The sequence below is a fragment of the Mya arenaria genome, chromosome 10 (assembly GCF_026914265.1).
Source record: "Mya arenaria isolate MELC-2E11 chromosome 10, ASM2691426v1".
Lineage (NCBI taxonomy): Eukaryota > Metazoa > Mollusca > Bivalvia > Myida > Myidae > Mya > Mya arenaria.
In genome coordinates this window covers 14,234,221-14,258,851 of record NC_069131.1, presented here as the reverse complement: position 1 = coordinate 14,258,851, position 24,631 = coordinate 14,234,221, and the positions used below count along the sequence as shown (strand labels likewise).

At 35.7% G+C, this 24,631-nt stretch overlaps 1 protein-coding gene across 3 annotated transcripts in view; it reads left to right on the top strand.

Annotated features, from left to right (window-relative positions):
• Nucleotides 1-1,968: 1,968 nt before the first annotated feature.
• Nucleotides 1,969-24,631, top strand: part of LOC128205884 (sterile alpha motif domain-containing protein 9-like) — a 43,386-nt gene continuing 20,723 nt past the window's right edge. For 2 of the 3 annotated variants that reach the window (XM_052907926.1, XM_052907924.1), the window contains exons 1-4: nt 1,969-2,096; nt 15,000-15,764; nt 17,649-17,936; nt 19,732-19,936. In XM_052907926.1, the coding sequence (XP_052763886.1) occupies nt 15,179-15,764; nt 17,649-17,936; nt 19,732-19,936 (1,079 nt within the window). In that variant the 5' untranslated portion in view covers nt 1,969-2,096; nt 15,000-15,178. Of the gene's footprint in view, nt 2,097-6,842; nt 6,982-14,999; nt 15,765-17,648; nt 17,937-19,731; nt 19,937-24,631 lie in introns of those variants that run through there. The other variant, XM_052907925.1, reaches the window with a different exon arrangement.

Sequence of the window (24,631 nt, the reverse complement as noted above, 5' to 3'; positions counted from 1 at the left end):
TTATTATGCGCAATATTTGAAGTACCATCACGAATTCCACTACCATTAACTACACGGTTTCCACGAATGGTCAGGTGGCCTCCTTTGTTCACGGCGTTGACCATGCATGTTCAGAAGGAAGTTATCTCCAAGGTGCAATCGCTCAACAAGCACAAACGAGACGCGTGTTCGCAATTTTCTTACTTATTTTTTCAGATTTATTAAAGATAAATAAAGATAGATCTGAGCTCATTTCCATACATATGTCTCAATCTGAAATTTCAATTATTTGCTAACCTTGTGAATGATAAAGATTGTATAAATTTAAAAATATTTAATATGTAAAAATAAACGACCAAAAGTGGATTATTTGTTTATTATGTGTATCATAAAGTACTAAACACATTTTTTCTCTCAGTCCAAGAGATCACCCTAGGGACCAATCGCTCGACTGGCCAAAAATGCAGTCCAAATACCAAGTAACTGTGGTTAAATCAGTTAAAAGCAACAGAAGAAATATTTTCCAAAACAGTGTAACGGTCCGCTGTAGGCGGCCGATGTGCGTTCATAATAATATTCCGTTATAAACGGAAGTACGTTCGTAGTACGTATGCTTACTTGGTAATATGCAAATTAGCAAAACCCGGGATCTGTGTTAATAGAGAAGTTAGTGTATATAAAGACCAGCAGACCCCTTCAGGGTCGAGCATGTTTTTCTCTGAAGTGATCTGTTGGTGTTTGTTTAACGTCGCACGTTACAATATTTAAAAACAAACAAAACGTGATGGCGCACTTTCATTGAACGGAAAACAGACAAATATGACAGACAGACAGTTTATATCGACTTGTACAGTGTACATCGTCATCAACACATATGTTTATATGTAATGTAATGTAATACAAACGAGTAAATATATACAAAAAACATCATATAAATTATCTAAATCAGAGGATGAACAAATGTTACAAGATTAATTATTGTGGATCTTACTTTAAGCGAATCTTTAACAAACATACATAGATATAAGCTCTATTTTATTATTAGATTGCAGTAGTTGTAAATATTTAAATACAGACGGTCTTGTGTAATAGCATTTCTTAATATATTTCTTTCTAAAATCATTAAAAGCTTGACACACACAGATAAAGAGAAATTCGTCTTCAATATCATGACAATCCAAAGTTTATTTCAGAAAGCAATCGATCACCTATTAATATTCACATTTACAAATACACATAAGTTTTATGTAAAATTATAAATCAATATCCATAATAACCTCAAATATAATATATATTTTGTTCTTGAACAAACTGTGAGTAATGTATAGTTCATGGCACGTAGTGTCCCGAAATGCACATAATATGGTAAAAACAAATATCGTTCATCATTATTCACATAATTATATTACTTATTATTTTATTAAAACATACATTGGAATTTCACAGAAATTTATATTGAACCATTGATCTATTCGAATTTCACGGGATTTTTCACAGTTTTATGAAAGATAATTGTCATGTGTCATCATACTGAGCACTCATATACAAGGCCCTAAATCTGGTCCGTAATGTTCCTAAATCTGGTCGGTACTGTACTGTCCATGGTCCGTAATGTCCGTAAAACTCTTTTTCGGACTACTGTTGGGGTGATATCCAATATAGGGCGAGCGATCAAGCATTATTGCAGGCCATTGCCGCTTATCTGACAGTGAGATATATGCAGACGATAAATCTCCCAACCAAAATTTTGTATTTTCGTTTCAGAAATATTATATAGATATATATATCTATTTGGTTTAATTTGTTTATTGCAGGATTGGTGGGTGATCGCGTCTAGCGTTGCTACTGAACAAGCCCTAAGGTTGCTCAGTGTTGTTTGACAGGTATTGTAAATATTGACTGTATTAGGATACCGGCAATCATATGAACGAGCAACCAGAAGGGCGATACCGGCGATACTGGCTACCGGCTACCGGCCTCTAGCATCGCCCAAAGTCTGAACGCAGCAGCAGAAATGAAAGCGGAAAGATGCTGTCTTCCAAGAAAACAGTATTTTATTTGTCAAAATAAAAGATGCAGTGATTGCACCAGCGGACGATCTTTACCAAATTAAAGAGGTAATTTAGGAATGGTTTGGGACGAATTATATTTGGAATTCTTAGCGTAGTGACTAGTCATTAAAGGATTAATTGCATTTTCATTGATACTGAACGTATTTGGTCACACGACTAGTCATTCTTAAATGCCGTCCAGGCTTTTTTTTAAATGATGGGTAGCCTGGACGGCATTTTAGAATGACTAGTCACGTGACTAGTTTAAAATAATGCACAGTCAATTGTAACCACGTCCCCCCCCCCCAAGTTCAGGGGTATACCGGGGGAAAGCCGGGGAAATGGTCGTGTTTTTACCTTTCAGGTGGCCCCGCAGTGTGGTGAATGCCTTGGTTTTGTTTTCACGCCAAATATAGCAGGGAATGTGCCTAACCTAGAGTCCCTGGGGTGCAGGGGCATTTGGCAGGGGTTTCACCAGCAGTTCATCCCAGCAGGGTGGGGATTTTGCCCGGGCTTGGCTGGACCGAAAGTCAAAGTCCCCCCTGTTCCCCGGACTTGGGGGGGGGGAGGGTGTGGTAACAACTGACTGATGCATAATAGACCTGTTATACGGGATTCTTCCAATCCCTAACGTCTAAACGGGTTTGTTCAACAAGGCCATCCTTAAAAAATTGAATGTTTGCTGTAACGCGACCGACTCATGAAATTACCGCGACTCAACTTTTTTTTAGGCCCTCCAGGACGAAAATTTTTTTTTTCGCATCTCTGAGCGTACGGAAAATAATCTTTCTGCTCATTATATTTTCTTTCCGCTCATTATTTTCCTTCGGCTCATTTATATTACGTCATGCGGTTGACTTTTGTTTTTATCTTTTGTGCAAAATATGTATGTACTTACATGGTAATATATGAATTTAAACTTTTAATATCTATTTCAAACAGTAAAGTTTGAAATAGATATTAAAAGTTTAAATTCATATATTACCATGTAAGTACATACATATTTTGCACAAAACAAGCTTAAAATACATTCAAACACAGGATTTACCTTTCCAATAAAACGAAACTTGACTGGCACAGACAACAATTATGCCAAGCGTAACAACTGGACCCAATCGTAATAACTCAGCCATCTCCAAAAAGCTTCGAGATAGACCTCATAAATACAATCATAACAACTTGGCCATGGCCGAAGTGTTCCGAGTGTCGTAAAACTGTGAACCGCAGCCTTGCAGGTGCCCTTCATGGATATATCGTTATGTTTTGACAGTAGTGAATTTATCACAATTTTATTTTTATTTCAAAAATGAGTATTTTTGAGCGGCTGTGTTTGTAAAACATAGAATCAAATAAAAAAGGCCCCAATCAGTATTTGCAGAACAAAATAAATAGGTGTCTTTTGTATATATGTTTATGTTTTCTATTACTTATAAAAAATCCAAATTTGAACAAGATATCTAAAAAAAAATGAGGAAAATATGCCAGTTTAAAATAGGTAGGCTTAAATTCTGAGAAAGCCTGCAATAAACCTGGTGCTGGCTGGAATTTTCTGTGACATATTTGGTGCAGAAAGCGTTAAAAGTTTGGTGTAGGTTTTTTGAAAATTACCTAAATGGCTACCAATGCCATTTTGTGTAGTCATTGCAAGAGTGATAGCTGAAGTTTAAATTTTATTGCAAATGCCAATATTTATTTTGCGAGTTATTTTTCAAGTCACCTTATCAGGCAATTTCCATATAGCATGAGATATGCCAAAGTTTTTTTAATAGATAAAAATTTTTAACCAGGTTTTTCACAACAGTTGAAAACCTAGGTTATAAGATTTGGGTATGTTGTTCGGTGGGCAGGTGACTCTGACCATTGGCGCTCTTGTGTCCAGGCTTTAACTTAGCCATGCATATATAGGGTATTTTGAAATAACTTCGCAAAAATGTTTAAAGGCCTAGTTTAAGAAATGTTTGGCATGACAATCCCCTGCTGTGCATCTCCTGCTAATTGCACTGATGTCACACAGTAGGAGCCAATTTTCTGTTTATTGGCTCAGGGCCATTTAGTGTCCATTTCTATAATTAAATCTCTAGAACTGCACAGCAGAATATTCAGATTGGAGATCTGATAAGACAATTACATTCAGATCAATACACAGAGGTTGTGATCAATAAACGGTTGGGGGCCAGGGGTCACCTATAGAAGGATTTAAACAAAACAGCTTTGAAAAATGAACCACTGTCATCGTGCTGTTCAAAGAGATCGTCTTATGTTGCATTTAGAAATGAAACTACACGTGCATACAGGATTTAGTGCATGACAGACCCTGCTATCCTTCCTGAGGAACGCAAAGAAAATTAAACTCAGCTCAAAACAAAAAGTGAAATATCAATTACGTGTGTAGTTTGGTGTGAACGGTCGTGAAGCGTAACTAACACGATGGAAAAACATCGAGTTCAAACACAAATATGCAGTACATAAAACTTTTTCAAGGTGAGAAACTACCAATATTTTATGGTTTTAACATACTGAAGGAGTTGCCACACTTGTCGGAACTTAAAATTGCAATGTTCGTAGAATTTATCAGTAGCAAATTCTTCTTCTGTAAACACAATACATTGACTAGTTTTGCCATAACATTAATGAAACCTTGTGATCACAATTAGATTATAATTGAAACACTAATGCTCACAAATCGCAAACTTTGACTTTTCCAATTGAATAGTCCAATGCCAAAAGCAACAACTCATACTATATTAGTAAACATGTTTATCATCTGCTTAAAATACATTCTGAGTATTGCCCTATTTATCACCATGCTTTTGTTTTCCTGCAATCCGCATAACAAGCTTAATATTCTTGTAGAAACAGCATTTTTTTCAGCGTGTATTGCAGCATGTCGAGTAATTAAACTGTGTCCTAACATGTATAATCAATACGAAGATGACTTCAGAAATTAATGTTATAGGGGGTGTAATATAGAGTTGCAATCTTTTAAAATGACCCCTCCCTCAGAGCAAATAATTTTTAAAAATGAAAATGAATATTGTTGAGTATATTGATTTGCAATATAAACAGTGCAATTAAGACAGTGTAAAAAGAAAATAAAAATAATAAAAACATTATTTAACCGTCTTTTGTAATCAGTTTATGGGACAGAAAAAATAAGTCCATGTACAAGATAGATAAGTAAATATATATTTGGGACGAAAGAGTTAGTTTCCATTTTTAGTTTAATATTACAGAGTACACATTTCTACAGAGTAATATGTTCTCTATGACTGCTTCACACATCCATGAGTCATCGTTTGCTGAAAATAGCATGACCTGGTTAAGTTTCTGCACAAATGCTTGAAGATGGCAGGTACCGTACTTACTCATGTTATTGTGATAGCATTTAAAAGATTCGAATAAAAGTTAAATTAATGGTGTCGTATAATTTATAAGGTAAATTTGTGGACTGAGCTTTAAGAAGATCTAACCTGTTTAGTTGTTCAAAGTTTATAGGAGAGAAATAGAAACTCATATTTACGAATGGTGTCGTATAATTTATAAGGTAAATTTGTGGACTGAGCTTTAAGAAGATCTAACCTGTTTAGTTGTTCAAAGTTTATAGGAGAGAAATAGAAACTCATATTTAACCTTTATTTAAGTCTTGATGGTCTACATAAAATAGTCTCTTCAATAAATTGGAAATCAAGCTGACTGATCAGACATCAATCCGGTGATCCTGACAACATGGCGCTCAGGGGGGGGGGGGGGGGGGGGGGGCATAATGTTGGACAAACATCTCTTGTTGATCCTTTTTTGGTCAATTAAAACAATCGTTTTAATTGTGGTAAATCTTATTTGGGAGTAAGAGTACATCTTTAAATAAAACGTGACGAACATATGATTCAAGCCATGATTGTTCAGTGGTAATGCGTTGCAACCAACAGATTGAAACTACTCAATCGAGCCATAGTTGGTGGGTTTTAAAAAGTGGAGAGCTTCGCTCAACTTGGGCATATGTATGATTCCAGATCTCCTTTCATTCTACAACTGTTAGTCAGTGCCGCTAATGACTTTAATTATGCACAACGATAAACGGGCGGATCATCAAACAAAACAAAGGTGATAGCTGATGTTTGTTTATTATTGACTGAAAGTCACGTGGTTTAATATAGAATCCAATATAAATTCACCAGCATTTCAAGTCAGTTTTTAACCGTCGTTGAATATCCGTAAGTTTATTAATAATTGCCGTTTGTTTGTTATGCTATGTGTCTTAACATTCAAAATACTAACTAAAGTTGGCAGGCATTGATGTCATACGTGGTGTCATTAATACAAAGCATTGAGCCTAGTTATTCGTAGAATAGTGCTATTGCTGCTTTCAAATCATTTAGATGGTAATGAAATATATTGTCACGTACAATACTTAAATATCTAAATAATTTGGAATTTCATTGAAAAGTAACAGGATAATTGTCCCTTTCATATAATATTCATATAATATTGTGCAACAAAAATATCGAGCTGGAAATTCTACACATATTTTCGGTTGTATACCCTGTCGCAAGACTTTTTGCCGTGTATATTTTTCAAGTAGAAGTGGAGTTATGTAGAAAAAAGACGACAATGTTGTCAATGGTGATATTGGAATGTTGTCTTTGAAACAATATTCATACATTTTTCCCGAATTGTTATGAAAACATATATTATATCAGATAATTTTAGCAATGTTTAGTTTTGTATGCTAGCAGTACTAGCAAAACATGTAAACATGGCTGCTTTATTATTATCATTAATACGGCACTGTAACGTCACATTTTTTTGAAATTGCTCATGCCAGGTATTAACATGAATTCGCGCTAGGGTTACAAATATCATTAAATAACACTTTTATCAGAGTAAATAATGAATGCTAATGTCAGTTGTGAAAATAGGTAATCAGGATTGAATACAAGAACAACAACAAAAGGTTTGATTAAATTTTAAAGAGCTTTACGAATAACTTTTACAGCTAATAGACAAATAGACTGATGCATGAATGTTTACACAAAAGGTGCACAACTGTTATCCTGTTTCAGGATAGATTAATGTTTGTACTAAAGGAATGGAAACAATGTACATTAGTAACTACTCTCAATTCACGAAAATCGAAGATGGCATCCAAGTTCGCCGCAAAAATGACACATATTTAATTAAATCATCGAACCAAAATAATTATAGTGTTCAGAAATGTAAAAAGCACAAAAGCCAAATATATTGTAGATTACATTTTATGAACAAAATGTGCCATTATTGTAGTCTATAAACTACTTTATATGTTTTCTGTACTGATCTACTTTATTGTGCCCCCCTTCGAAGAAGAGGGGTATATTGCTTTGCACATGTTGGTAGGTTGGTTGGTCGTTCCGTCGGTAGACCAAAGCTTGTCCATGTGATAACTTAACAATCCCTTGACCTATTGTCATCAAACTTGACATGAATGTTGGGCATGATCGGTAGATGACCCCTATTGATTATAGGGGTCATCGGGTCAAAAGTCAAGGTCACAGTGACCTTTAATGGTAAAAGGGTTTTTAAAGCTTGTCCGAGTGATAACTCAACAATGCCTAGATCTATGGTCATCATACTTGACATGGAGGCTGGGCCTGAATAGTAGATGACCCCTATTGATTTGATGGTTCATCAGGTGAGATGTCAAGGTCACAGTGACCTTGAATACTAAAGGGTTGTCCGAGCGATAACTCAACAATGCCTGCACCCATGGCCCTCAAACTAGACTTGGAGGTTGGGCCTGATCAGTAGATGACCCCTATTTATTTGGGGGGTCATCGGGTCAAAGGTGACAGTGACTTTAAAAGCAAACTTAACAATTCCTTGACCTATGGTCATCAAACTTGACATGAAGGTTAGCCCTGACTAGTAGATGACCTCTATTGATTTTTGGGGTCATCTGGCCAAAGTTTAAGGTCACAGTGACCTTAAACACGAAAAAGTAAACAAACCTCGTAGTGATATTTCGACAATGCCTGGACCTATGATCATCAAACTTGACATGGAAGTTGGGTCTGACCAGTAGATGACCCCTATTGATTTTAGTAGTCATCGGGTAAAAGGTCATGGTCACAGTGACTTTAAATGCGAAAATTTTGTTTGAGTGATAACTTGACAATGCGTGCACCCACGGCCCTGAAACTTGACTTGGAGGTTGGGCCTGACCTGTTGTTTACCCCTTTTGATTTTGGGGGTCAGCAGGTCAAATGTCAAGGTCCATCATTAAAATTTTGTCATATTTACTTATATTCCCTGCTGCTAAGAGGACAAATTTTTTACCTACAAATATCAGTCATCATCTGAACATGATTAAAAACTGTACCTTCTATCCTCACACTTTGAATGGTCATAATCTTAAAACTGCCTCAAAGGCATCAAATGTCATTGACAAATCAGCTGTCATATCAGTCCATGCATATTTCATTCAATTGTCCAGACAAAAAAGACCATTGATGCAAAGCATCAAAGGGCGCCGTTTAATAGTTTATGCATTTGTTATATGTTGAAAAACAAGGAATGGCAAGGCCAACAAGCATATTACAATGCATCGAACTGCATCCTTGAAATTCTCAAAATATTTGTAGTATTCTGCTTAACAACATAGGCTAAAGCATTGAAATTGAAGAGTTTCAAGTTGAACATTTCATTAGGGGTGTGGTACATTAATGAACACGACAGAATTAGGGTGCTTGTGCACTGTACTTTTTGTCATTGCCACCTATCCATATACCAAGTTTTATTTCAATACCATGAGTATTTTGAAAGTAATGCTCTGGTCAAGAAAAAGAGGCAAAGGGCAATAATTCTGTAATTAGCTGAAATACAGCTATAGTCATTGTGCACTGCACTTCCTCTTGTTGTGCTTTACCATTGAATGATGTTTAATGAAATTCCAAAAAGTAGTTTTCTTGTTATGCTACAGACAGGAAAAGGAACAAAGGGAATAACTCTTGCAATTCGCTGAAATAGAGTTATTGTTCTTGTACACTGCAGTTCTAATCATTTAGGGGGAGGGGGCAAAGTCACCATGCTGGAATGACAACTTGAAGGGAAGAATAAGTTTCGTGATTATATGGAAAATTCATCATGAAGAAGTGACATGAAATAACAATTTTTGTAGTACTTTAATAATCATTATCATTTCGTATGAAAGTTACAAACATAAATAGAACATAATTATTGAACTGTTATACAAAAAAATAACATTGTTTACTAGATGAAATGCATTTATAACATAACATGCCTTGTTTTTAGCTGTTTAATAATACTTAAATGTATGAAATTGGACAAATTGCATAAAAAACTGGTCAATGGAGTTATAATGTTAACTTCTCCATTTACATGGTAAAGAAGAGTTGAAAATGGATGTTTTTAGTTGATAGTGATATTAACACAAAAATAGCATGTGTCTTATAGGACAATGGCAAATTTTTCAAATATGATAAAAATAATGCATACAAACTGAATATGTATCAGACTATGCATGAAAGAAATAATACTGTTTCTATTTCTCACAAAGGTTTTGAAATAAAACAATGCACATATAAGCATAAATATTATACATTTATTATTACCAGTACAAGGACAATTTCACCTTTGTCACTGAATTGTGCCTTTTTTGTTGATCATTATACATTTCAGAACTGACAGCTGGATAAACCCAACTTTTATCCATGCATGTATGGACCAGCCCTCCATAAGTGAAATTTCCATATTCGCTCATTCAGGAACATACATATTGGTCCAGCATGCAATATATTAGCTTTTCTTTCTAATGTATTAGCTCATGGTAAACAGAACTGCCTTGTTCCCCCCCCATAAATGACAGGTTGCATGAATTGTAACACATTTAATGACAGTCTCTTTATTTTTTGTTAATGCAGTAGCATTTGTGCATTATCTAAATAACATTTTTTTTGAAGTGAATAATGCATGTGTATGACATGTAAAACAATCCTGTTTATCTGAACAGAAAGTCAATAACATTTGACAATTACAAAACTCAGGGCTTTTTCATCAAAAATTGTGAAGAGGCCTGGCCTTTTCAATTTGGGAAATTTAAACGTGTGAAATTCTGCAAATTGGGAAATATAAATGCGTCAACGCCTCAAAATGGGAAATTGATAACAATTTAATTTTATGGACTAATTGGTTCTCAAATAATGTTTAAAATTAAACAGCATTCTTCTTATGTCAACTTAAAAGATATAAAGAATAATTTGCTCAAACAGATTAATTTTTATTGCAAATTTTTGAAGCAAGATCTTCCTTTAGGAAAAAAATTCTAGAAATTGTGAAAAAAATATTTGGAAATTGGGAAGATATGCCATTTTTCCCAACTGTGAAGTAGCCGAATTTAGGCCCCTAGCAAAGAAGGTGAAGAAGCCCTGAAACTGAAAGTATATTTCACTGCTGAATCCTTGAAATTTCTGTTGGAACAATAAGTTGTTCTTTGTCTTTAGTAGTCAAATATCTGCAAATTGCGAATGACTTTTATTCAAGCTCGCAAAATTCTGCGATTGGTTTTTAGCTCTACTGGCCAAAGGCCAGAAGAGCTTATGCGATGGTAATGTGTACGTAGTATGTGCATCCATGCGTCCGTGCGTCTGTAAACAATTGCTTGTGAACACGATACAGTCTTCAGTTTTGATTGTATCTCGATGAAACTTGTACAGTATCTAGATATCCATTAAAGCTTGGTTCCTTTCGAAAACCAGCAAGATCCGCCCATGAATGCCTAGATTATGGACCATGAAAGTTTTAAAGAAATGCTTTCTATTTTTAGCCAGGTCTGCATGAGCAAATTCTATTTTTAGCCAAGTTTACATGTATATGTTAATTCAAGTCTAGAGTTAAGGGAGACAATTTGCAAGTCTAGGATTTTGAGAGAAAATTTGCTTTTTGCTTCTGCAGTTGATTTTGTGAATTACTCTGCCTTGTTCTTGTTGAAAGCCCAAAGGCCATTTTTTAGCTTTAAGTTCTGTAGTTTGCGCATTCATCTTAACAAAATTGGTTGTGAATGTTTAAGTTATGCACCTGGTGTCATTACTGGCCACACCCAGGGTTCACAGGTTTGGTAAACATAAATCTGGAAAGGTTTTGAAAATCTTTTTGTGTGTTCGTGCATCCATCTCAGCACAATTGATTGTGAATGTTTGTTCAAATTGATCAATGTTGTCCTAGGATGCCCTTGACTTTGACCTTTTGACCAACTTTTTTTTAACTTTTAAAACTACAGGAAAATTTTACTATGAGTACAGTTTTGAAAGCATTTTTTTTTTTGTCAGATGACTTTTACTTGGCACATATTAAAATAGTTCATGCAACTAATCTGCTTACAATACTTTCTGGGCTCAGATGTTGAACGTGCTACGTTTTCAGGTAACCCAAACACAAAACATAAACTATATGTCTGTTGCCTTTTACCCATACATACATGCTCTTGATTGATATGACCACAAAAGCCATGCCAGTAGAGCATAGGCCCTTTTGGGCCTCTTGTTGATAGACAACACAATGTTAAAACAAAAGTAGAATAAACATGAACATGTAGTCAAGTGTGATCAGTCTGTAAATGGCATGTTTACACTACCAGTATAGAGTAGGCTTTATGGAGTCACGCTCTATGTTTTCAAAAAAAGAACAAGTATGGAAAAGGCCGAGTACAATCTCAAATCTTTCCGGGATGCTCCGAGGCGTGCCAAATACAAAGTGAATACAAATGACGTAATCGCCTAGCACAGTCATTGGCTAAATTTAACGCTTTTGTGCATTATATGTAAACCCCATCAACCTTAAATTATAATATCTGCCCAACTTTCAAAGTGAACAATGTTAATGGACAGCTTTGTTATCAAAAAGCGGCCAGCATCCGATGAGTCATCCGTACCCCCCCAAAAAAGAATAAGCCATCAACAAGTTCTGGTAGTCGAGTCACTCAAGATTAATACTTTTTAATATTCATAATATGTCTTAGGTGTAGATATATACTTTAATTAGACAATATTATATGGGAATAAAGCAAATAATAAAAATGCGAGGTTTTCCTTCTTATGCGAGTTGCCTCAAAAAAAAAACTCGCAAAAGTTTGCTAGTGCTCTTCAAAGTTAAATTCGATCTCTGACTACATCATCATTTTTAAGACGTAAAATCAAATAAAAAGCTGAATAAAACAATGTTTCTTGCTTAAAAAGTCACCACAAGGCTTTTGATTAAGATTGTGTGTTTTTATAAAATTCATGTAATTATTATGGAAACCAGAAGGAAATACAAAAAGCTACAAACCCTCTTCTTTCAACGTGGAGAAGTGCTCATCCCAGAAACTGTCCATGGACGTGTTCTTGAAGAACCTGAGAAGTTAAATGAATGTTAATGATGTTGTTTTTACACATTTTGTTGAGGTTTTTTAATATTGTAAGATCTTTTTTTATGGAAAAGATTACATGACATGCACAAGAAATATTTTAGACATGGAAATGATCTAACTGTGAAGCTTTCATTTTTTTTCTATCATGTTTTATTTTGTAATTTATCACGTATGTGCTATTCTTTAATGTATGAAGTAATGTTGTCATTCACATATTGGTAAGTTTATGGCATCATGCGTAATTATGTATTCCTATATTATGTGTTATTGTTGTATATTTGGTGCAGTGGTTAGCACATTGCTATTCACCTAGATGAGCAGGACTCAAATACTAGACTGAGTGCATGTGAGTTTGGTTTGTGGTCAACTAGCCTTACATGTGATTGTCCTAAAAGTATTTATTAGTTTCCCTCAAGTGAAATCATGCCAATGAACGTGGTCCAAGTGATTTTAAGAAATAAAATATAATTATTGCGACTGTGGTAGGTTGAATAAGTTCAAACATGTGTATCTCATTATGAGTTGTTAAAAAAAATGAATTATTTAAGCTTAAAGTCATAAATTCTTAAATGACAAAATTTCTTACTCAGCAAAGGTTTTGATGTCGGTTATGACCTTGTCATCAATCCTAGCCATGGAGGGGCAAATCTTATGGACACATCCTGTTCGGTGTGACTTCAGTATGTTCTCTCCCTCGCATTTCTCCCAACTCTGGAAAAAAAGGGGGAATGTGTCATATTGCTGTCCCCTAAGTATTATCATAATACTTTTTATTAAATGGGGTACATATTTTATTTCCTCTGCAGCTATTTTAAGTTTTTGTTAATAAACAGATTCGTGCAACAATTTCACTGCAATTTTGACAGTTTAACTGACGATAAATAATACATTTCATGTCAGAATAAAAAATCAAAGTGATTTTCATAGATAAAATTTAGAATGCCCCGAAGGTGGGCATATTAAAATTGCACAGTCTCAATAACTCGTGTCCGGGCACACTGGAATGCTGCATATAAGGACACAAGGTTGTCATGTCCGGGCTGTAACTTTCTCTTGTATGGACATATTTTTGAATAACTCGCCACATGTGTTCGACATACCAAGATGACGTGTCACGTACAATACCCCTGTCCTTACCTCTAAGTTCAAGGTCACACTTAGTGTGTATTCACAATGGAATGCTGCATATAAGGACACAGAGTATAGGTTGTCTTGTCTGGGCTGTAACTTTCTCTTGTATTTTGAAATAACTTGCCAGATGTGTTTGACATACCAAGACAACGTGTTGCTTGCAAGACCCGTGTCCCTACCTTTAAGGTCAAGGTCACACTTAGGTGTCTATTCACAATTGAATGCTGCATATATATATATATATATATATATATATATATATATATATATATATATATATATATATATATATATATATATATATATATATATATATATATATATATATATATATAAGAAAATAGAGTATAGGTTGTCGTGTCCAGGCTGAAACTTTCTCTTGTATAGACATATTTTAAAATAACTTGCTACATGTGTTCGACATATCAAAACGACTGGTTGCATGCAAGACCCTTGTCCCTACCTCTAAGGTCAAGGTCACACTTAGTATTATTCACAATGGAATGCTGCATATATAAGGACATCGGTTGTCGTGTCCGGGCTGTTACTTTCTCTTGTATGGACAGATTTTAAAATGGCTTGCCACATGTGTTCGACATACCAAGACGACGTGTTGCGTGCAAGACCCATGTCCCTACCTCTAAGGTCATGGTCACACTTTAAGGTGTCTAGACACAATTTGATGCTGCATATAACAAAATAGAGTATAGGTTGTCGTGTCTGGGCTGAAACTCTCTTGTAAGGACATATTTTAAAATGACTTGCCACATGTGTTCGACATACCAAGATGACGTGTTGCGTACAATACCCGTGTCCCTACCTCTAAGGTCAAGGTCACACTTAGTGGTATTCACAATGGAATGCTGCATATAAGGACACAGAGTATAGGTTGTAGTGTCCAGGCTGTAACTTTCTCTTGTATGGGCAGATTTTAAAATAACTTGCCAGATGTGTTCGACATACCAAGACGACGTTGCGCGTGAAAGACACTTGTCACAGTGTTAATTCACAATGGAATGCTGCGTAAAAGGATATAGAGTATAGGTTGTCGTGTCCGGGCTGTAACTTTCCCTTGTATGGACAGATTTTAAAATGACTTGCCACATGTGTTCAACATACCAAGACAACGTGTCGCGTGCAAGACCCATGTCCCTTCCTCTAAGGTGAAAGATACACTTAGTGTTTATTCACAATGGAATGCTGGAATGAAATATGGGTGGTATTTTTTATGTTCAGAGGCAATTTAAAATAACTTGCCATATGTATTTGACACATAAAGGCAAGGTCAACTTTTCATGTACTGACCTTGTTCATAGGTCAATGTCACATTCGGGGGCATTCATCACATACTGTGACAGCTCTTGTTTTAATTTGTCAGTTTGTTTAACCAGATTTCTAGCTCTAAAACATAGATCTATACCTTTAAATTTTATTTCCAGGTGGCGGTCGATTAACATCTACTTTCCAACCTCGGGGCTTGGGCTATGCAGCAAAATACTGTTTGTTTATCTGAATATGGATCCCAGAGATGGAGTAAAAGAAACATTATTATGCAGTGTCTTAGACTTCTGATGTAAAGAATGAGTGTACCAAATGACATGTAGACAATGACCAAAACATGTCTGGGGATATGTTAAGCGATGCGAGTGGCTCGAATAGGTACTATAAGGCCTTTCAGCTAAATGTAGACATAGGAAACGAGGTATTGCGTGAGGTTTTGAATAATGAGCTTAAGGCTTCAGGACACAGTCTCGTTGAATACATGTCACTTCCGAACTCTCAGCGTATCATTACAGATCGGCAAAGAAGACGGGTCTTGCATATGCACCAGGTTGCACAACTAAATTCTCCAAGCCTTACATTGAATGAGATGGATTTTACCCTTTTAACATTCATTATTTTGAACATGTTTACCATTCCGGCAAACGATCAACAAAGTGTAGAGAAAATGAGATCAAAACGAAATGAACTTGTCCATATTCCTAGTTGTGAGTTGCCAGATTCAACATTGTTCGATGAATCGAGGAGATGGATTGAACGGCTATGTAGTAATACGGGTGATACATTTAAAGAAAAAGTAGCGTCTACAATTCAAGCATTGGAGAATCGTCATTTTGTGTCAAGGGTGTGCCATTCAAGCAAAATGAAATTGATCATGGAGGAGAAGTGGTTTGACCTCCTCAAATCAGAACACAACGACGACGGTATGTTCAGCTGGCAGAAATAAAGATACACAATTGCGTGTTTGGCTAGAATTTAAAACAAACAAACCGCATATTGTTATTAATCAAATCCTTTGTAAGGATAAAAGGTGTTGTAAGATTTTTGTTATTAAGTAGGTAATCGGTTTTAAAATACGGGCACTTATAAGGCCAAATAAAAAAAATAGGTGCGTTTCAGGTAACACTGCCAAAAAAAAATAGGGTAGGTAGGTCGGAATATTTTTTTTTTAATATTTTTTTTTTATATATTGATTTCAGTAACTGTTGACTCAGAAAGTAACAAAAATAAAAGTCATCAATTTTCAGGTTTATTGGTAGTTTTTAAACATGTTCCATGCTTCAAAGGAAACATTCTTTATTTGTCTGGTTAAATACTTCGACAATGATGGTTGGATTTCAACTAAGTTATGGTACACCACTCTGCTATTATTTAAGACTTTCCAGGAACGGTTTTACTTTTCTTTATGCACCCTTTTGCTTTCAATCACCCTCTGTAGAATGCTAACCTCCCTGTAACATAATTACATGAAGAGTGGGACAGCAAATTTACCATATAAGCCATCAGCCAAGGAAACCTCAATGCTGTCAAGAGGACCTGGGGGTCCAGGTTTGAAGAACAAGTAACATGCAGGTTTTATTGCCAAAATTGCAAACTTAAGTCTGACATATCAATCCGAAAGTCAGTATCTGACACATTTGTATCTGACAAGAAAATATAGTTCAAGAATTGAAATATACCTGCCACACAAGCACAAACTACCCGTAATTCACCTTTGAGTTTGGACAATCTAAAAATTCGAACATCCATTATTATTTTTCAAAAATAATTAATTTTAGGTACCTAATTTTCGGACACCCAAAGGACTTCGATTGTAACTTACAGTTACTAAGTCTCACAGACAAAAATAATTGATCTTTATCGTTACAATGCCTGGCTAGATTACCTAACCGTATACATCACTGTGATAAGTTAGTTAGTTACTACCTTCTAAACGATTTATTGCCTTTTGAAAAGGATGTTTGTTATATTTAATGGAGGATTAAAGAAAAAACAAGGGCAGTCAGGAGATTAAGAAAACACAGACATGACATGTTTGTAAAACGATCCGCCAATAAACTTTGAAACTTGTACCACACTTTTAAAATAGACTTTATGAAGCAATAATCGTACAGTAATACTCATGGTAACATCAATAGAACAATAAAAGTCAACACATTCAATGACACAGGTAACTATTTAATGTGATGAATTAAAGTTAGAAATGCAATACTTAAGTTATAATCAAAAACACCACACAGACACATTAATCCTGCATAGCAATATCCATGCTCTCCATGAAATCCTCTTGGGTATAACTGAGAGTTATGTGACGTTACACAATGTGACTGTTTGATCTGAAGCCGATAAAAGGTGTTTATTCATTTCAATGCATGTATAAAATGGTGTTGAATGGGATTTTAATTAACTTGATGAAGGAGTTACACTTATAGGCGTAATAACCATTGATAACTACGGATAAATTAATAAGTGGTAAAATGCAGACATGAAAAAAGGCAGGTTTACCATACTTGTAGATAAAATGTAAAAATGGTTATTTTCTATGAATATGCAGAGCTAAAAATAATTATTTCAAGGTGTCCGAACTCTAAGCTGAAGTACGGTAAATACATTCAGAAATCCAACTCTTATATTGTCAACTTTACGTACATACATTTCGTAACAAATGCTTTTCGTACCCAAATCACATTTTTTTCAGGGTAAAATAGGTTTGGGTCGGCGGGAAAAAATAGGGTCGGTCGGGTAACCTGAAACAGACCTATTTTTTTATTTGGCCTAATATACATTTTCTCGTTTTCTTTTTACAGATGAAATTTTACGAATGAAGTTTGGCTTAGCATTCAGTGTAAACGACATTGGGCGATTTCTTGACGTATCAGTTCTTGCACAAGAGCTTCAGAAACTTGAAATTATCAATGAACGTGACAGATTGCGTATAGAAATGGAAGACAATTTTGAAGAGCAGGCATCAGTGCTGGCCTTGATTATGATGGGAGAAAACAAAGAACAGATGTTAAAGTTCTGCAAATGCCTACGCAAAATGAATCCACTGGTTGGGAAATTAGTCGAATATTTCTCTGAAAATCCACAACTAGGTAAATACGTCTTTACTTACAGATTATGTACACCGATTTTCCCCTGCTTTATACAGTCAAATTAAAAAAAAAGGTTTTTATTTTTGAAGATATATATATCAAAAGAAAAACGTTTTCATAAGGTAATGTGACTAAGACCTGAAAAACATATTCTTATGCTTATATACAACAATCAGGTGCATTTTATTATGACCCCCTTCGAAGAAGAGGGGTATATTGCTTTGCACATGTTGGTCGGTCGGTCCGTCCGTCGGTAAGACCAAAGCTTGTCCAAGTGATAACTCAACAATCCCTTGACCTATTGTCATCAAACTTGAAATGTTGGTTGGGCCTGACCAGAAGATTACCTCTATTGTTTTTAGGGGTCATTGGGTCAAAGGTCAAGGTCACGGTGACCTTTAATGGAAAAAAAGATTTTAAAGCTTGTCTGAGCGATAACTGAACAATGCCTAGACCTTTGGTCAACAACCTTGACATGGAGGCTGGGCCTGACCAGTAGACGACCTCTATTAATTGTAGGGGTCATTGGGTCAAAGGTCCAGGTCACAATGACCTTGAATGATGAAAGGTTGTCCGAGTGATAACTCGACTATGCCTGCACCCATTGCCCTCAAACTAGACTTGGAGGTTGGGCCTGACCAATAGATGACCCCTATCGATTTTGGGGGTCATCGGGCCAAAGGTCAAGGTCACAGTGAGCTTGAATGATAAAAGGTTGTCTGAGTGGTAACTCGACAATGCCTGCACCCATTGCCCTCAAACTTGACTTGGAGGTTTGGCCTGACTAGTAGATGACCCGTATCAATTTTAGGGGTCATTGGGTCAAAGGTCAAGTTCACATTGTCCTTGAAGGCAAACTGGACAATTCATGGACCTATGGTGATCAGACTTGACTTGAAGGTAGGGCCTGTGATCAACGAACTTAAGATGGAGGCTTGGCCTGACCAGTAGATGACCCCTTTTGAATTTACTTTATTTTAGGGGTCGCTGGGTCAAAGGTCACAGTCATCTTGAATAATAAAAGGTTGTAATTGGGTTAAAGGACAAGGTCACAAGGGCAAACTTGACAACTTCTGGACCTATGGTCAACAAACTTGACATGTAGGCTGGGCCTGACCAGTAGATGACCTCTATTGATATTAGGAGTTATCAGGTTAAGGTGAAAGTGACATTGATTGCGAAAATGTTGTTCGAGTGATAACTTGACAATGCCTGCATCCAAGGCACTCAAACTTTACTTGGAGGTTGGGCCTGACCTGTTAATGATCCCTTTTGACTTAGGGGTCATCGAGTCAAAGGTCAAGGTCGCAGTGACCTTGAACACAAAGAGCTTATCTGTGTGATGACAATGCCTGCACCCATGACCCTCAAATTTGACATTTAGGTTGAATGTGACCCCTATGGATTTTGAGGTCTTAGAGGTAAAGGCCATTGTCATTACTCATATTCATCATTAAAATTTCGTCATACTTACTTATTCCCTGCTGCTAAGAGGATACACTTTTATATGCAAATATCAGTCATCAACTGAACATTATTAAAAACTGTACCTCCTGCCCTCACATTTTGAATAGTCATAATCTTAAAACTGCCTCAAAGGCATGCAATGTCAATGACAGCATTCAGCATTCATATCGATCCATGCATATTTCATTCAATTGTCCAAATAATCCTGACAACATGGCGCTCGGGGGTGGGGGGGGGGCATAATGTTTGACAAACATCTCTTGTTATATTAGTCATAAAGAATTTTAGTTTATTTGCAAGTAAATGAAATGGTTCAATTTTTATTCAGAGAGACAATTACATACTATCGAAACGGAGGCCATCAAACTTATTCTTGGAAGAGATCTAGTTCACTCCACAGAACATGATGTATCATGCGCGGAGATCCATCGGCACATTGAAGATGAACGAAAATGCTTTACGTCATTCAAAAAGATCATGAAATGTTTGCGGAATGTGTTCAAAGAAGCAAATTATGATGCAAATTCTTGCAGGTAAGTTATCTGTTCAAGTAATCAAACAATCCTTGGTCCGTATTCACTTACGTATTTAGTCTGATTTTTGGACTCAAAATTTAAATCGCAAATTTTCATTTTATTCCACAATTGTTATTTGAAGAGCAAACATGGGAAAACTGGCAATATGTGTTGAAAACCCATGTTTAACAATAATGTAAACATTTTAGTCAACATTTTCGGTAAAAATAACAACATTCAAGATAATTTATCAAATTTAAAAAATCGCTTTTTTTGAGTCCGAGTCTCAAACTAGGACGTTAATATGGACCCAGGGCCCGTATTTACTAACTTCTTGAGACCCAAGACTCAAAACATCAATTCTTCATCATCAGTTAAATGTTGCAAATACTATGTTAAACAATTGTTCACACATTTTCCGCATACAATTGTTTAAAAACTAAATTACAGATACTTCTCGATTTTTTTTGACTTTCTGTCGTTAGTGAATACGTCTCCAGTACTCAAGACTATACATATATGGCCATCTCAATACAGGATTCTGCTTTGTTTTGTCGACTGAAAAGGAGACACAAAGTTATTACTTTTGGCGTCTGTAACGGTGTCTAGGCCTGGGTGTCCGTCACCGCGTCAGTAAAACCTTGTGCATCGACTATAACTTGACTATCCGGCTATGTTCGGTCACGGGGTGAATCGCCACAGTAACTCCAGAGTTACTTTTACCTTAAAGATAGTATGGTTATAACTTGTGCGAATAATAACTTTATTATTTTTAATCCGATCATGATGTAATTTGTTGACACTGTTTGTTGGCATTATGTCTCTGTAAAAAATGATCGTAGGACAAATCGCCATAGTATATCAAGAGTTAAGCCACTTTTACATTAAAACGGTATGTTTATGCCTTGTGCAGAAACCTACTTAATTATATAGGATCAAATCCTGTTATAACTTGATGCAAGTGTTTGTGGGCATAGTCTTAAATATATTATCAAACTTATCTTGGACCCCTTGGGTAAAACATGAATATCGATTATCTTTCAATCGCAAATCAAGAAGTCAAAGCAAACATAGCAAAAGAAAATGGTTTACACAAGTGTAATTAACGCGCTGAAAGCCTGTAGGCGCGACAAGCATTATTTTACTACTGTTACCATTCGGTTGAAAATCGAATCCAAAAATATTACCGATAAGTGCTTGTCATAACTTTAGAATAGGTCATGTTAATTGATGATTTTTAAATACAATAAGCTAGTTTTGTGACAGTAACTGATAAAACCTATACGTATGAACTAGGATATATGCAACATTGCTTTCATCTCGCAAGTTTATTGTTTGTGTAAAGTTAATTAAATGAAACCCGATAATGATTAAGGACGTTTTGACTATTTGTTGTAGATAAAGACAAAGTAAGACAGGGTCTGCATAATTATCTGAAGGTTAATTATTTATTACCCTCAGTTCCTGGCCAACAGTTATTTAAGATTTTTCGGCTTGCTTTCAAATTCACATTTACGTTGCAATCTAAAGAAGGTATTTAAATAAAGTGATCTGTTAATTTGCACTATCTTAAACCGCATAACACCATACGTCCCATTTTGTAACCCCGGCGCATTAATTATTTTAACATGTCATGTCAAAAAGTAGATCTGACGATACCTGCTTTCTTTTCACGGTACTAAAGTATGTAGGCCGCAGCCTAAAAACTATTCAAGCTCCAATGTGGCTTATTAGACCAGAACACCATGCATCACAGGCTGGTACCTGCACTATTATTCTAGAGCTTACACATTAACCAATAGATCACGCTAATCAATTCACAACAATGCTTTTTTAGCTGACTTTTTACACCCTGGCATCGGCGTCACACCTTGGTTAAGGTTTTGCGTGCAAGCACACATAGGTTAATATCTCAACAACTACTTGAGGTATTGCATTGAGACTTTATACAATGGTACTCAACCATCCAACCTACTTAATTAACCAAGTTATGTAACTCTAGTTTGCATTTAATGCAAATAATTGCCCTTTATTATTTGACTTAGAAAATCTGGTTAAGGTTTTGCGTGTAAGCACCCATATATTAATATCTCAGCAACTACTTCAGGTATTGCATTGAGACTTTATACAATGGTACTTAACCATCCAACCTACTTAATTAACCAAGTTAGATCACTTTATTTTGCATTTAATGCAAAATAATTGCCCTTTATTATTGGACTTAGAAATTCTGGTTAAGGTTTTGCATGTAACCACATTTTAAGTCAATATCTCAGCAAATATATCATGTATTGCATTGAAACTTTAGATATGTATCCCCACCTATCTCACCTACTAAAGTCATGAAGTTAGATAACAATTTTTTGAATATTATGCAAATTATGGGCCTTTATTTTTTGACTTGGAAATTCTGGTTAAGGTTTTGCGTGTAAGCTCACATAGGTTAATATCTCAGCAACTACTTGGTGTATTGCATTGAGACTTTATACAATGCTACTCAACCATCCAATTTACTTATATAACCAAGTTATATATCTCTAGTTTGCATTTAATTTTAATGATGGCCCCTTTTTATTCAACATAGAATTTCTGGTTAAGGTTTTGCATGTTACCACTTTTAAGTCAGTACCTCAGCGAAAACATCACGTATTGCATTGAAACTTTACACACAGGCTCCCAACCATTTAACCATCTTAGGATTATATCTCAGCAACTACTTCATGTATTGCATTGAGACTTTATACAATGGTATTCAACCACCCTACCAGTTGAATAACCAAGTTAGTAAACTGTATTTTGCAAATAATGGCCCTTTATTAATAGACTTAGAAATTCTGGTTAAAATTTTGCATGTAACCACATTTATGTTAATATCTCCGCACATCATGTATTGCATTGAAATCTTATCTAACAGTGATCCATGCATGTTTCGCCAAAACTTTTCAATCCTTACACTGAAAAGCGGCGGAATAGTCGAGCGTGCTGTCCATGTGACAGCTCTTGTTATACATTATCTTTATTCTGAAAAAATCAATAATGAAAGTTAACAAATTATACATTGCTGTTTTTGCTCTACTGGTCAAATGCCACAATAGCTTGTGCGATGGTTTAAAGGCCTAGTTTAAGGAATGATAATCCCCTGCTGTGCATCTCATGCTAATTGCACTGGTGTCACAGTAGGGGCCAATGTCCTGTGTATTTGTTTATTGGCCATTTAGGGTCCATCTTGATAATAATTTTATAATCATTTGAACAACAACTCAAAGACAATATGTATTGTCAATTTCTATAATAAAACCTCTATAACGCCACAGCTGGACACTCTGATAAGCAGCATATGGCAATTAAGATAAAGATCACTACACAGAAGTTGTGTACTACCCGGTATACACCGTTTTGGGGAGGGTCAATTATAGAAGGCTTAAACTAGGCCTTTAAACAGCTACGCAGTGATTTGTTTGTAAAAATGTCCAGATATTGTTCATATTCAAGGTTATGTTTTAAATGTGTGTACACTGTCAACACACCATTATTTGAAGACTCTCTCGCCTTTCTTACATGAAATTGTCTATAATTGTCTGTTTTAAGATTGGTATAAACTGCCTAATATTAACACTTGGTCTGGATTATTCCATACAAATGTGAAACCAAATTTGTCGAGAATATCCTTAATATTGCTACACCAGTTAAGTTTTCCATTAACAAAGTCGATATATGATAGATCGTACAAAGATTTAATAATACAATTATCTGTATTGACGAACTTAAGCCAGTATTTAATTAGCCGTACATATTGATTTATATGCAATGGTATCGACCCAGTTCTCCGTAAACGCTACAGTTACTTGTAGAAAGTTTAATGTTTAGCAGTCGTTTACAAAATCTTTAATGCAGCCTCTCTAATTCTTGAGATTTCACATAACCCCATACCTCACATGAATAATTCAATATTGAGCTAACAAATGCATAAAAAAGTTGACAAGCGAACGATCCACCAGAGCTTAACATCATTCCTAGATAATTAAATTCATTTACTCATAACTGTATCGAAGTTTACATTGTCATATGTCCATTGTTGCACCTTGTCTCAAAAGACCTCTCTTTTTAAAAACGATGACCATTGTTTTGTCGGTATTGACTTGTAATCCCCATTTATCGCAATAGTTTTTAAGCACATTCATGCTTTCCTGTAGATCATCAGGAGATTCAGCTATCAAAGCCATATCATCAGCATACATATGCAGAAGCTTTGATTAAAATTCCACTTGTAGGAAGTGTTTCAATATGAAGTGTTCCATATCTTTTACGAATAGGGAATAAAAATAATCAGAGAACACACATCCGCCTGCTTCAAGCCGACTGCTATTTCAATAAAATTGGACATATTTTCACAATGTTTGACTTTGCTTTTGGTGGGTGTGTAAGCTAATTTATACTCGCACTCGGGCCTTGCCCAGTCGGCGAGTGCTACGTTATGATTGTTAGGTTTTTGGAGCATAGTGCACGGACAGAATGTAACACTGGTTGGAGCTACCCTGGTTCTTTAACGTGCACCAGTGAATAGCACTGTCACACGGGACCCCCATTGAACGTCCCTCCCAGAAGACGGGGAAACGAACCTGCGACCCCTGGATTGATAATCAAGTGTGATACCACTAGACCATGGATCCGCACTCTAGTGTTTTAATTGGAAGGGCGGCCCGCCCTGCCCCT